The following is a 13,128-nucleotide window of genomic DNA, read 5'->3' on the forward strand; positions in this document are numbered from 1 at the left end:
CACACTTAATCTTTAACGATTAGAATTAAAAAATGAATACAGACAATGACAAAGAATTCTTGGATTCTTGGATCTTTAGATTTTTAAGACTCTCTCTATTCTTAAGAGTTTGAATCCTCGACAAGCTCGAATTCTTAGATTCTCGGATTCCAAGATTCTCGGATTCTTAATCTTTTGAATAATTAAATCCTTGAATTCGCAAGTTTAATTTTTTAGTCCTTTCGATTCTTATTTTTTACGTCTGAAAATTTTGTAAAGAGATTCTTGATACTATAAGATACGTAGTCGTATCATAAACACACATATACACACATATATTATCAACTATTTATATATAATTTTATTTTATAGCACGTCTTGCTAGTTAAGTTCGCAAAATAGACGCGTATATATAATATATATATGTATATCCATGTAGTACATATTTCACATACACACAAATATATACATATATATACATATATAAACAAAATTATTTCATTAGAATGGATAAAGAAAAAATAAAATAAAACTCGAGTCAAAATTTTTCTATTATCTAGTCCATTCTACTTGACGTTAAATATTTTTTTAATAACAAATAATTTTACAATGTGATGAAACGAGAATTTTAAATAATTATTTCTCTTATTTTATTATTTTAAAATAAATATATAGAAAATAATTTTCGATTTTAAGAAAGAATCTAGCAGATACAAGAATTCAAGAATCGAAAGAATTGATATATTTCAAGGATCTCACAAAAATTATAGTTAAATTAAGTAAAAAATTTTCAAATCTAAGAAATCTTAAAAAATAACTTGAAAAAAAAAAAAGAAATTAATATATCCCAGAACTTAACTATCAAACTTAACTATCAAATGTATAAACTTAAAGAATGTTAATAATCCAAGGATATAGGAATCCAAGTTATGCGACAAGTTGTATTACATAAAACGCGTTCTAGCTAATCTCGCTTTACTTTCCTCAAACTTAACAATGCTTATAATATTACATGCTGCTTAGTTGCAAGAAAAAGATTGTTAAAAATCGCGTGACACGAAACACATTTAATAAAGCGATCGAAAAAGGCATAAGAAACGACAAAAATGAACACGCAATTCTACGATCACTGCCAAGGACGTTTACCGTCTATGTCATTCTCGTCTTGTTGAGATGCTGTCATCTTTTTCGAGATTTAAGAAACCGCATGTGAGACAAAAAACAAAGCACGATAAAGTGAAACAATTAAACGCCTATTGGGCGATTGTTCAGAATACTGCCAAGTGTAGAATCGAGTTTCTGTGTTTTTTTAAAAACTAATACGTCCATATATATATATATACACACATACGTACTCGTATGTATATATATATGTATGTATGTATATGTATGTGTGTGTATATATATATATATATTTGATATGTGGATGTATTCGTACATGTATATACACAAATATGCGCTCACATTCGTAATCAGTTAAGTGCACTAAACATTTTTACGGGCGTCGTATCTCTGTGTCTGTTCATCTTGTCTATCGGAAAAATTGTACACGATCGAAGATTTTGACGTAACAACATGCTAAGACACTTTGAGTAAAAGTGATACAGCACTTTGCGATAGAAGAAATTTATTTTATATTACATTCTAGAAAAATGATGATGCAAAATTTAACGACGATTTAATTCAATTTAATTTAATTGATGATATTTGGTATGTTGTCGCAATTTCTTCGATTTACGATTAGGATCTAAAATATATCTAATATCCAAGATATAGAAACCCGAGAAATTTGAGATCCATGAGAAACTTCGATCGCTTTCTTCGCACTAAAAAAACAAAAGTCTTTGCACTTGGCAAGTGTGTCTGTATCGCAAATTATCGGCTAGCTTCCATGAATTATCATAAAAACGAAGTTCGGTGTCAGCCTTGCAAACGTCATTTGTTGCTTGCATGGAACTCTCTTACTATTATTGTTATTAACTACGACAACTACTGCTGTTACTATAACTAATATTAGACTTTATCGCAAATGCGCGCGGATACTGCTACATTATTATTATTATTATTATTATTATTATATTATTATATTATTATTATTATTATTATTATTATTATATTATTATTATATTATTATTATATTATTATTATTATTATTATTATTATTATTATTATTATTGAGATACTCTATCGCTATTACTCTACTATATTATTACTCTATTACTGCTATACTAGTATTTTCATATAAAACATTCACGTTTATACTTACAGGGGGAACACAATGATACAATCGCACGCACATTGGCATGAAAAAAAAACGATATACATAAGCGCACAGATCTTTTGGTATCGTTGACTCTTATTTCTTTAGATCTCCTTAACATTGTAATTTCTTGATACTAAATCTTTCTCTATATCCACCGTATGTATCGGTGATACTGGAAACGCCTGATGCTGTACACATTCTTGATAAATTCCTGCTGCGGAAAATCCACGATATCTCATAAACCTTTGATGCATTCTTTCATTACACTCGGAGAAGTGCGTTTGTATTTACGTGCGGAAAATTTAATCACACAGAAGAGCGATTGAAAGGGGGAAAAAAAAACTCTTCATAGACTTTTGCATGAGTTCATTAGGTGCAATTCGATTTTAGTCCCTTTAGTGAAAAAATAAACGAAAGGAAAATTTATTGATATGCTTCTCGATTTGTGGCGAGATTTAAAAAAAAAAATAATGTATGAATTTATGGTCGACTAATTATAAATTGGTGCTTTGGAACGTATTAGACTGAATTATTGTTGTACGTTTTTAAGAAAGAAAGAAAAAAAGTAACGAAATTTTTGCCCGAATTATTTAATCGGCAAATATTATTTCTATTTGGAACGTTTTATACATGCATATATGTATACATAATATGTACACACATATACCACATACATACATACACATATGTATATACATTATATATTATATACATATACATATACATATATATATATATATATATATATACATATATATATATATACGAAAAATGACATGTGTACGTGAGATACATATTCTTATACGCGCGTGCACACGCACACATACACACACACACACACACACCTCATATACGTGCACGCGCGTATAGAATTGTAAAATGAATGCGTCAGAAAAAGACGTGCGGCGGATATTTCGTCATGTTTGAGCGGTTAAAAATGAGTATGAATTATGAATAATGTACATACACATACTTCCAATCGGAATGGAAATATAGAGGATGTAAAAAGAGGATGGAATGCAAAAATTATTTGAACTGTGAAAGAAAAAAAAATTATAGGATTCGCGGATCCAAGAATCTAAGAATACAAGGATCCAAGGATTCGAGACTCTAGTTATTTAAAAAAAAAAAAAAGAGTCGAGGACTTTTCATCCAAGGACCTAGAAATTCATGGACCTAATAAAGTTCGCGCGAGACATACGGATATTTGTACCTATGAATTTTAGGGAGCGAGAATTTTACGGGGAGAGTTTACGGAAATTAAAGAAATGCAAATGAATCTTAAAAAAATCCATGACTTCTCTCCATCTGTAAATGTTCGAATCCAAGGATCCAGGTATTCATACATTCTCCATTATAGACACGCAACGATACATGTGTACATCAATTATATTATATTCTAATGATTACTAATTAATAATCCTACAATAATCTTAACAATCATTAACTAAAAACGATTTAGTTAATGAATATCATTAACTAAACTTTAAGCATATAACAGTTGAATGATCTGATTGAGGAAAGAGAAGTAGCAATGTTGAATGAATGGCCGTGTGAATGAAAGAGGAAAGAAAGAGAGAGAGAAGCGAAAGAAACACAAAAATTACAATTAAGTAGTAACAGAAACGAGAAAAACAAGAATTGTGCGGGCGAAAGCTAATGATGACATGTTTGCCATTTAAGTCAGTGTGTATTTTTTTTCAGAAAATAAAATAAAATAACGCATACTGCGCTCTTCATGACATAGTTTTGGAGTAAAATATAATTAAATGGAATTAACCAAGAGCTTGGATAACACATTTTGATGATTCCCTTTATGTATATCCTACAATTTATATTTAAAAATCTTGGATGTATTAGATCATGTGATATATACACAAATGTCAGATTCCATAGATGTTCCATTTCTAAACTTGTTTTATAATGCATGTAAAGCATGTTTCATATCAAAGATTCTCTAGTTTCGTATAAATTTATAAATTGAATATTTAGAGCCTCATTCCCTTCCCCGATTTATTACAATTATAATACAGCATTCAATGTATATTCAGCATGTGTGTGAATTTTGTCTTATTATACTTGTATATGTATATACGAGATTCTCGATTATCGAATTTAAATTTTTTTAAGTTTGATATTATATCACGCATGAATTTAATTAAATGAATTTCAAGCGTAAACTTCTACAGAAACTTAAAGATTAATAAGAGTCGCGTAATTGACTATTAAATAAATTTTTTTTTATTCCGAACATGTTTCTATTTGACAACCAGTCATGTGACATTTATGTCTATGTGTGTTTTTTGTTGCAAAGGTCCCGGAAAAAAAACTTAATGTCGAAAGTATCGAAAATGTTTGTCCAATCGAGAATCTGAATATAGAACGTGCAAGCAAAATGAACGAGCCTATTGTCATTAGCTCGTTGTCATAACGACACGTCTGTCAACATTAGTGCATCGGTCAGTGATGATCGTCGGTCGTGAAATAAAAGAATTCAATCATTTTATTTACAAAAAGATCTCACTTAATTACAGAATTTTCGAAGATTTGTAACCAGTATATTTTGCATAAAAACAATATAAATAGTATTTAATGTATAAATATATATAATAGTATTTAATATATAAATATATATTAAAATATTTTATATATATATATATATATATATATATATATATATTGTTGCATATATACAAACAAAAATATAAAATCTTAATGTTAGTCATCTTCCAAGTTATTTTTCTACATTATTCATTAATTTTATGTCAACTTAAAAAAAAGAAATACATCTTCACTAGAGATTAAGTTACAATCAAAAATAAAAATCGATAAAAATATCTTTGTTATGTGTAAATATGATTTAGCAATCTTATTTTAACAAAAATTTTAAAAGTTTAAAACAATATATTATAAGGAAAACAACTTCATTATTTTCGCAGTGAAAGGAATTGGAAAAATTGGTAAGAATATTTTTACACACAGATATTTTATTTAAAATTCGTATTTTATATTATACAATTTAATTATTTTTGAATGTATATATGTATAATATCACTGAATACTATATAGTGAATATAAAAAATTTAATATGTATATGACTCAGTAATTAATTTTATATATGTATATATAAAAATATGCATAAGCGTTTTAAATTACGCAAAAAGTATATTGTTATTTCTTTCATTAAAGTTCAATAATTTTTTTATATTTTACATAAAGAGTATTCCTAAAATGGTGTTTACAAAATTTGCACACGCACATATTTTAAATTTAGAAACGCTAACAAAAGAGTTCTAATAAATATACATTTGTAAATCTTTTGTTTTCATAAAATAAGTAACTTCATATTGTTATTTATTGTTATTGATATCAGGTCTCTATAAATTTTCATATATATATTTATATATGTATATATTTATTAATAATTTAAAATTATCAAAAATTTTTATATATTATAACAAAGAAAAAACATTAAATTGTATACAATTTTCAAATTATTTTTCTTAAAATAATTTTTTCGAAGTTGATGTGCACGATACTAAGATTAAATTAATTAATCGATTGAATATTTTGATATACTTTTTCGAAACATACATAAACCTCGAGAGCTTGAAAAAATTCAAATTTTTTTAAAAATCTTATACATGCTTAAAGACAAAACTTTTTATATATAAATTTAATTTTAAAATGCTATTTTAAAAAGTTCAGATTTTTTCATAAAATAGAAATTATTTTCTGAATAAAATATTTCACATATACATATTCAACTTTTTTATTTCAAATAAACTAAAAGTTATATAATATTATATGTATTTAAACTCAGGTACTTTTTTTAATTACACACACATATTTACATATAAATACATATATATAAATTTTATAATTCACTTCAACAATTAAGGGAGAATATAAAAAAAATGTATACAAATATATATATTTTAATTAATCAATTTCAGTCAAATGAAAAATAAAAATTTAACGCAATCTCACCTTTTTTTCGTATAAAATTCGCAGATCCAATATTCTTTCATCAAAATCTTAATGGGTAGACTCATTATAAATAATTAACATATTTCTTTGTATATTTTATAAGTCACAACAGTATGATTTTATGGCATGGCCGAATTGCATATAATTGGACATATTTCATCTGCAAAGAATTTTAAACAATCACATCTACTCTGCAAATGGAATTTTTATGTTGGTAAGATGAACAGATTTATGATTTTTACAAGTAATAGAATAGATATATTTATTAGATATATAAAGAAACTTTTTTATTGTTATCTCTTAGGTAATGGTTGGAAAATTGTATCAGGACAAGAAGAAGGACAAACACAAGAGAGTTGTGATATTTATACTAATAATTCAGTCTGGGATCATCCTATAGACTTGCATTACACAACTCAGACTTTGCAAAATTCTCCAAAATTACTATTGCAAGTGTTTTGTAGAGATAATTATGGAAGGATACTGTTTCTTTCGTATGGAATACACAATATTCCATTATCTCCTGGTTTGCACATATTAGAATGTCATACATGGAAACCTATTGGTATGCACAATTTTAAGCACATAAAACTTTTAAATTTTACACAATAAAAATTTATTATTATCATTCTCTTGGCAATAATTTTGTACAGGTACTTGGAAAGATAGACTGTATGACAAATTCTTGGGACGAAGTTTACAATTGAAATCACCAAGTGTTTTAATTAATACATTAGATAGGTTTGAAATATTTACGCAAAGCGTGGGAACAGTAATTGTTGATTTGCACATTCTAGCAAGAAATTTTGATAAATTTGGATGCCAATTGTGAAGACAAATACAAATATTATAAGCAGTTGATTTTTAATTATGAAAGACAGAATTCTAGATATAATAGAAAATTATAAAAAGTAACTTTTTCATATAGAAAAAGATATTTAATTTAAAATAAATATTTTGCGATAATATATTTGAACAATATCAGTATATGTCAAACAGCAAAATGTTTTCTTCACTAGTGATATTTCTAATATGTACAAATGTGGTATATGTAACACAAATTGAAGATGAATTAATCTGTATTAATGATACAGATTGCAGCGAATCAACAGATTCGATTATTTATACACAAAAGTCTACAGTTAATGATCCACCTTCTTTAGAAGATTCCACAAATGATATAGAAGAGAATACTTCATTCACTACTACCATTCCTATAGAGACAACATCTTCAAGAATAAATTCTACTGTAACGGAGGAAGAATTAGATTCAACAATAGCCTCACCAGCTGTACATCCAGATAATGATAAAGTTCTCATACTCGAAAAGAAAGAAATATGCGAGTGTAATTTAATTGTACGCATATATAAATATTTGATTTTGATATAAGATGTATTAAATTATGTGTGTAAAAATGAAAAATGAAAGAAATATTTTAATATATATTTGAATAATATAACATTGTATGATATTTTTCATATATTATTCAATAGTGAAATATATTAATGTATCTTTTGAAATGAAAAAATATTGAATAATATTTATAACTATTATAATTCAATTATATTTTTGTTATAATTCTATTATCTTATATATGCAATCTTCCATTTTTTATTTGTACAGAAATCTTCCTGTGATATCAATTGCTGCTGCGATATAGATTGCAATCAGTTTCATTTGTCTGCTTTTTCGCACTGTCAAAATTATCACGTAGAACTTTATGACAGTCGATATTGTTACAATCGAAACTTTATACAACGAAACAACACAGCATTTATTCTTGAGAAACTTGGAAATAATTTATTTTGCATTTTATATGATAATCTTCCATCTACATATAGTGCAGACAATGACTTGGTAAGTAAATTACATACAATGCATCTGTTGCATATAAATAGAATAGTTTTTTTTTAAATCTATCTTTCTTACTACTATACGTTTCTTATAAAAAAAAACTTTTAGATCTTGTATCTTGATCTCTTTTGCATGCTATTTATTTTTTGTTAATAAAGAATGCGTTTCTGGAAGAACAATTCTATTCATTAATCTTTTTAATAAAAAAATTACACTTGAATAATTTTTATTGGCATTTCCGTTCTTAATTGCACATATTTAGAGAAATGTGCATATTTAAATATGATTGTAATCAAGCAAAAGCAGCCAGAGTTTTGAAGCAAATTTAATATAGTTTCTACACTATAAGTGAATACACTATAAACGAAAGATTATATATTTTATACCTAATTATATTATATACAAAGTTTTCCCAATTGCATGATATATGTACACTGATGACACAAAATATCATTTTAACACTTTTTCTGACATTATACATATGAAATTATATTACATTTTAATTTATTGTTATTAAATATTTTTTATTTCAGATATTGAACAGTGAAAAAGATCTATGGAAAGTGATACAAAAAAAATACAAATGGAAAATGGAAGATAGTACAGAATTGCCCAAATATAATTTGTCTAAATCTTATCAGCATGGAGATATATTGTGGAAATTACATAACACATCTATTGAACCAATAGGTAAAATAATAAAAATATAGTGAGATAGTCTTTCTATAAATAATAAAGAGAGGAAAAGATAGAATTAGATGAAATAAAGATTTTAACCACATCATTTGCTATAATTTGACAAAATCAAAGATGCAGTTAACAATGTACATTTAATTATAAACGTTTGTAATCAATTTGAAATTTTTTTAATTATTATAGACATTCAAGTCTATATTATACTATCTATACTTTATGAACTGATCTCTAATCCGAAAATTTTTTTGAAAGCTTGAATAACTTAATGATAAAAGCAGTCTCAATCAAAAATTGAAGAGTTCTTCTGCTACTTTAATGAAAAATTTTTTAAATAATATGAAATCGTGCGCGCGATCTTAGCTTACCAAGAATATAAATTATATAATATTTATCAATGACATATATATTATATATTTCAGACCTCTTACAATCTGGATTCACTGGAATATGTTCGTTTAAAAAGACTTTACGATATTTGGAAAATTGGAAAGGCGCATGCATACAAAATGATTTGACAAATATGAATCGACATTTGTTTAGCATAACATTCAATAATTTTACAGTTATTAATTCCTTACCATCACTTAACGACACATTTGTTCGAAAACAGGTAATTAAAAAAAATTTGTTTTAAAATATGTACATAACGAATCTATTTTATATAAAGTATATAAATCAAATTTATAAATTGATATAAAATTTGTTCAAGTTCCTATCAATTGTGACTAAATTGTGAGGAAATTGATGAATGCATTATAGTAACATGATCTGATAATACAGTATATATAATGTTACCTCTTGCCAAACTTAATATGAAGAGAACAAATTTGTATATAAAAATATTAATAATATATTAAGAAATTAAAATTTTTTTGTTATTGCAATACAATAATTTGAAAACAATTTTTATGACAAAATCAATAATAAATATCCTACAGTCGAAAATTGTATATTTTTTAATTTGACTTTGTTGTATAATTTTTTCATTATTTCATACATTTACTAGTAGAGCTAATTTTAAAAATTATATTTTTCAGGCATGTCAAAATAATATTTGTTTGCCAGTGAGGACACATTATTGTCGAAACTCGTTTTCCATATGCAATAGAACCAAAATATCAAGCTTTTGTACAAACTCCACTTGTACCAATATTGTAAAGGGTTTGAAATATGTAATCGCTCATAATGGTTCTGCTGGTATCAATAACATTGATGCATATTTCGATATAGGCAATGCTTCTCATGCTTTTTACCAATATTTTGAGGTCCAATACAATTGGATAGATGCGAATAAAACAAGAGTTTTTACTCGTAGTGGAAATCCTGGTTACATAATGGGCAAACCAATCATTTTTGGCATTTCTCATACTAATAAAAGCAACGAGATTTTCTTCAACAAAACTGATGGATTTTTCACATTGCCTTTGGCTGGGAAAAATGGAGAATGTGATCGAATCAATAGGCATATCATTGCATTCGGTGAAGATGTTAAATTGAGATGCTCTGCCAAATTGTTAATAAAAAACTTCACCGCATTATCTTGCAAGGAATTACAGAATCTGACTATGAGTCTTTTGTTGAGGGACTCTTTGTTAAATGCAAGTTATCGTGCTTATGTTTCTAAAATGGGTAATGTCATCAAGAAAGATACAACCGACTGGTTGCAAATCGTGTTTGACAGGATACCACAAAGTGTCATCACTGCACATACAATTGGGAAACGAATCTTATGTTCAGGATTACTTACATCTATGCATCTGAATATCCTTTACTCAAAATTGCCAGAGCCAAAAACTTTAATGAATTACAAGATATTGGGTATCGGCATCACATTTGGTAAGGAAGAGGATATTAGTTGGCCAAAGTGCATACCAAAGAATTGCACGGACATCCTCCGTATTGACATTATTTCTCATGTCAATTTCTATGATGTTTCAAAGCCATCCAGGTATCATTTTGTCGGCGGACCTAATTTAGACATTACGTTACCTTATGATTTTTTTTATCCTTTCATGAATGGCTCGAAAGAGACAGAAATGTTGAATATATATGTGTTTTTAATTATATATATAGCATTACATGCGAATATTTAACATGTATCTATATCAACACATTTTGTTTATCCCCTCAATTAAAATTTTTTCTACTTTTATTTCGTGGTTTTGATTACGTGCAAAATATCATATCCATAAATCTGAAATCACAGATATATATAAACATTTTGAAATAACTTGTTTTGTTAATTAACAATAATATATCATTATTAGATTTCAATTCTTTAAACTGTTTAGCTTACTATATTAAATGAAAAACACTACATTTGTCAAAAAGTGATATAAATTAATAATAATTGAAACTTGATCAACCAAGACAACTGAAGTCTTTTTGAATTATAATTACGCTTGACGATTACATTTCGTCGAATAAACTGATTGGCTATCGAATAGAGAATTTCTAAAATTTCCAAAAATTTCTTGTGAAAACAGCCAATCAGCTAATCGCGCGACAAGCTTTTTTGGATATATAAATTGACTGTTAACGCAAGAAATTTTCGAAGAATTCTAAAAATTCTTTATATATTTGACATGTAATCAATATATATATATTTATATTAATATTAATAAATTAAATTAATGGAGAATTTACATCGAGTTCCATGCCATGAGTTACATCCAATGAGGGAACTCGTTTCCTAGGGACGAAAATGTCGGCCACAACTGACTCCTCATTGGCTGTCAAACTGTCACACGTCGAGCGCGATGCGAATCCGCCACAATGGCATCCTGTAAACCGTGGTAGTGTCCCATGCATCGCTAAGATGGCTGTCACTTGTTAGTAGCGCAATTCTCGAGTTCGAATTCGATGCGTATTTCGCAAAAGGAGTCGCGCTCCGTTCGTTCGCGTGACGGCTCGTTCGCGCGCCGCTTGTCCTCGCGATTCGCGCATCTCGGGCATCCTTCGGAGTCGCCTCCCTCCGGGTTTCCACCGTCGCGATCGAACGCCCCGCGGAATGGGATGCTGTGCGTGAAAGGCGGAATGGTCGCCCGTCACCAGCCATGTTCATCGAGTGTCCTTTTGTTGTGACAACGTGATACAATATTTATTTCGCTCTATTGCCCGTCCGAGGCGATCCTTGCGCGCGCAATCAACGGCACTTGGCTCTTTCTCGCGAAGGATCCCTCCTCGTCTCGTGTGCGGTGTCGCGTCGTCTCGCCTCGTCCCGTCTCCTCTCGTTCCCTCTCGTTCCCTCTCGTTCCGTCTCGTCTCGTTTCGCCTCGTCTCGCCTCGCCTCGCCTCGTTTCGTCTCGACTCATCTCATCTCATCTCAGATCGTCTCGTCCTGTTGAAACTTCTTATTAACGTTTACTCGCTGCCGTCAAGTATAGATTAAATGAAAGGTAATCGTATCACACGTCGTACATTTTTACATTGTTATCACTCTCTGTCGCTTACACGTTCCTTCGACAGTTAACCGAGCACCTTGCACGTCTTGTTGACCTTGCTTGCTTCCCAGGGCTGCGTTCGGAAACATCACCCGAATGCCCCCGGGTATCATTTTATTCCTGTTGTTCACCGAATGTTAAACAAGAATAAAATGATAGCCGAGTACACTCGGACGATGTTTCCGAACGCAGCCCTACGCGCATTACTGATTTTTAAATTGTATCATTTTCAGAGACCTGTTGCAAGATGTTTCACTTCCAAGAGCTTTAAATACGTTGCTCTCATTATCGCTTTCCTTGTCCTCTTAAATGTGTTTCATATGGAAAATGAAATTTCTCTGGATGTGTTCAATGTATTGTACTATGTTCTTGGATACTTAGATGCATATTTGAGAGAATGCCTCTGTGTAAAATTTTCGATTAGTATTTTTTTATGTTGTTTCCCTTTTTGTTAAGAGTTTTTTTTAGATTTGTAAAAATTTTTAAAAGTTCTTGTACATATTTACATTTTCCAGGGGAAAAGTGACACGTGTTATTTGAATGTGACATTTGTGCTTGTAATATTTTTCAACTATGTCAAATAATCTCTACTCTATGAGAATATTTATACATAGAATAAAGTTTTTTTTTTTTATTTTTTGCGTTATATTTATTTTATATGTATAGGTTATTTATTTATTTATTATAGCATATTTTATGATAATTACATTGGATATTAAAAAGTTAAATTATAGATAATCTTTTGTGCAAAATAATTACATTATTCTGCAAGTAAGAATATATATATAACAATTATAAATATGTGGGAATAATGTTATAGGATTCTTTTCTGAAAGAAAACACATAAAGAGAATGTCTCATGATTAGTTGTCAAATAGAAAAATTTTTTAAATTTCAAAAAT

At 28.4% G+C, this 13,128-nt stretch overlaps 3 protein-coding genes across 7 annotated transcripts in view; all 3 read left to right on the top strand.

Moving 5' to 3' along the window:
• The first annotated feature begins 5,132 nt into the window (after positions 1 to 5,132).
• Positions 5,133 to 7,064, top strand: LOC109609972 (B9 domain-containing protein 2). Its single transcript, XM_020027422.2, has 4 exons — positions 5,133 to 5,202; positions 6,336 to 6,446; positions 6,537 to 6,797; positions 6,886 to 7,064. The coding sequence occupies exons 2-4, from the start codon at positions 6,359 to 6,361 to the stop codon at positions 7,062 to 7,064; spliced, it is 528 nt and encodes a 175-aa protein (XP_019882981.1). The 5' UTR covers positions 5,133 to 5,202; positions 6,336 to 6,358.
• Positions 7,065 to 7,187: 123 nt separating this feature from the next.
• On the top strand, positions 7,188 to 10,935 carry LOC105251011 (tectonic-1). The gene is made up of 5 exons (XM_020027421.1): positions 7,188 to 7,589; positions 7,857 to 8,090; positions 8,621 to 8,777; positions 9,203 to 9,393; positions 9,821 to 10,935. The coding sequence occupies exons 1-5, from the start codon at positions 7,221 to 7,223 to the stop codon at positions 10,874 to 10,876; spliced, it is 2,007 nt and encodes a 668-aa protein (XP_019882980.1). The 5' UTR covers positions 7,188 to 7,220; the 3' UTR covers positions 10,877 to 10,935.
• Positions 10,936 to 11,619: 684 nt separating this feature from the next.
• Positions 11,620 to 13,128, top strand: part of LOC105251006 (rho guanine nucleotide exchange factor 12) — a 34,604-nt gene continuing 33,095 nt past the window's right edge. For 3 of the 5 annotated variants that reach the window (XR_889165.3, XM_011257474.3, XM_011257475.3), the window contains exon 1: positions 11,620 to 12,181. The gene's annotated coding sequence lies outside the window, so the exon portion shown is untranslated. The remainder of the gene's footprint in view (positions 12,182 to 13,128) is intronic. The other 2 variants (XM_011257476.3, XM_025409431.1) reach the window with 1 other exon arrangement.

The sequence above is a fragment of the Camponotus floridanus genome, unplaced genomic scaffold, assembly GCF_003227725.1.
Source record: "Camponotus floridanus strain SB8 unplaced genomic scaffold, Cflo_v7.5 scaffold264, whole genome shotgun sequence".
Lineage (NCBI taxonomy): Eukaryota > Metazoa > Arthropoda > Insecta > Hymenoptera > Formicidae > Camponotus > Camponotus floridanus.

Bases quoted from the DNA above. Each gene is read 5' to 3' on its own strand.
- LOC109609972 (XM_020027422.2), top strand. From the start codon at position 6,359: ATGGCCGAATTGCATATAATTGGACATATTTCATCTGCAAAGAATTTT. The intron at 6,447-6,536 runs GTAAGATGAACA...GTTATCTCTTAG, and splicing joins CAAATGGAATTTTTATGTTG to GTAATGGTTGGAAAATTGTA. The intron at 6,798-6,885 runs GTATGCACAATT...AATTTTGTACAG, and splicing joins TCATACATGGAAACCTATTG to GTACTTGGAAAGATAGACTG.
- LOC105251011 (XM_020027421.1), top strand. From the start codon at position 7,221: ATGTCAAACAGCAAAATGTTTTCTTCACTAGTGATATTTCTAATATGT. The intron at 8,778-9,202 runs GTAAAATAATAA...TATATATTTCAG, and splicing joins CACATCTATTGAACCAATAG to ACCTCTTACAATCTGGATTC. The intron at 9,394-9,820 runs GTAATTAAAAAA...TATATTTTTCAG, and splicing joins ACACATTTGTTCGAAAACAG to GCATGTCAAAATAATATTTG.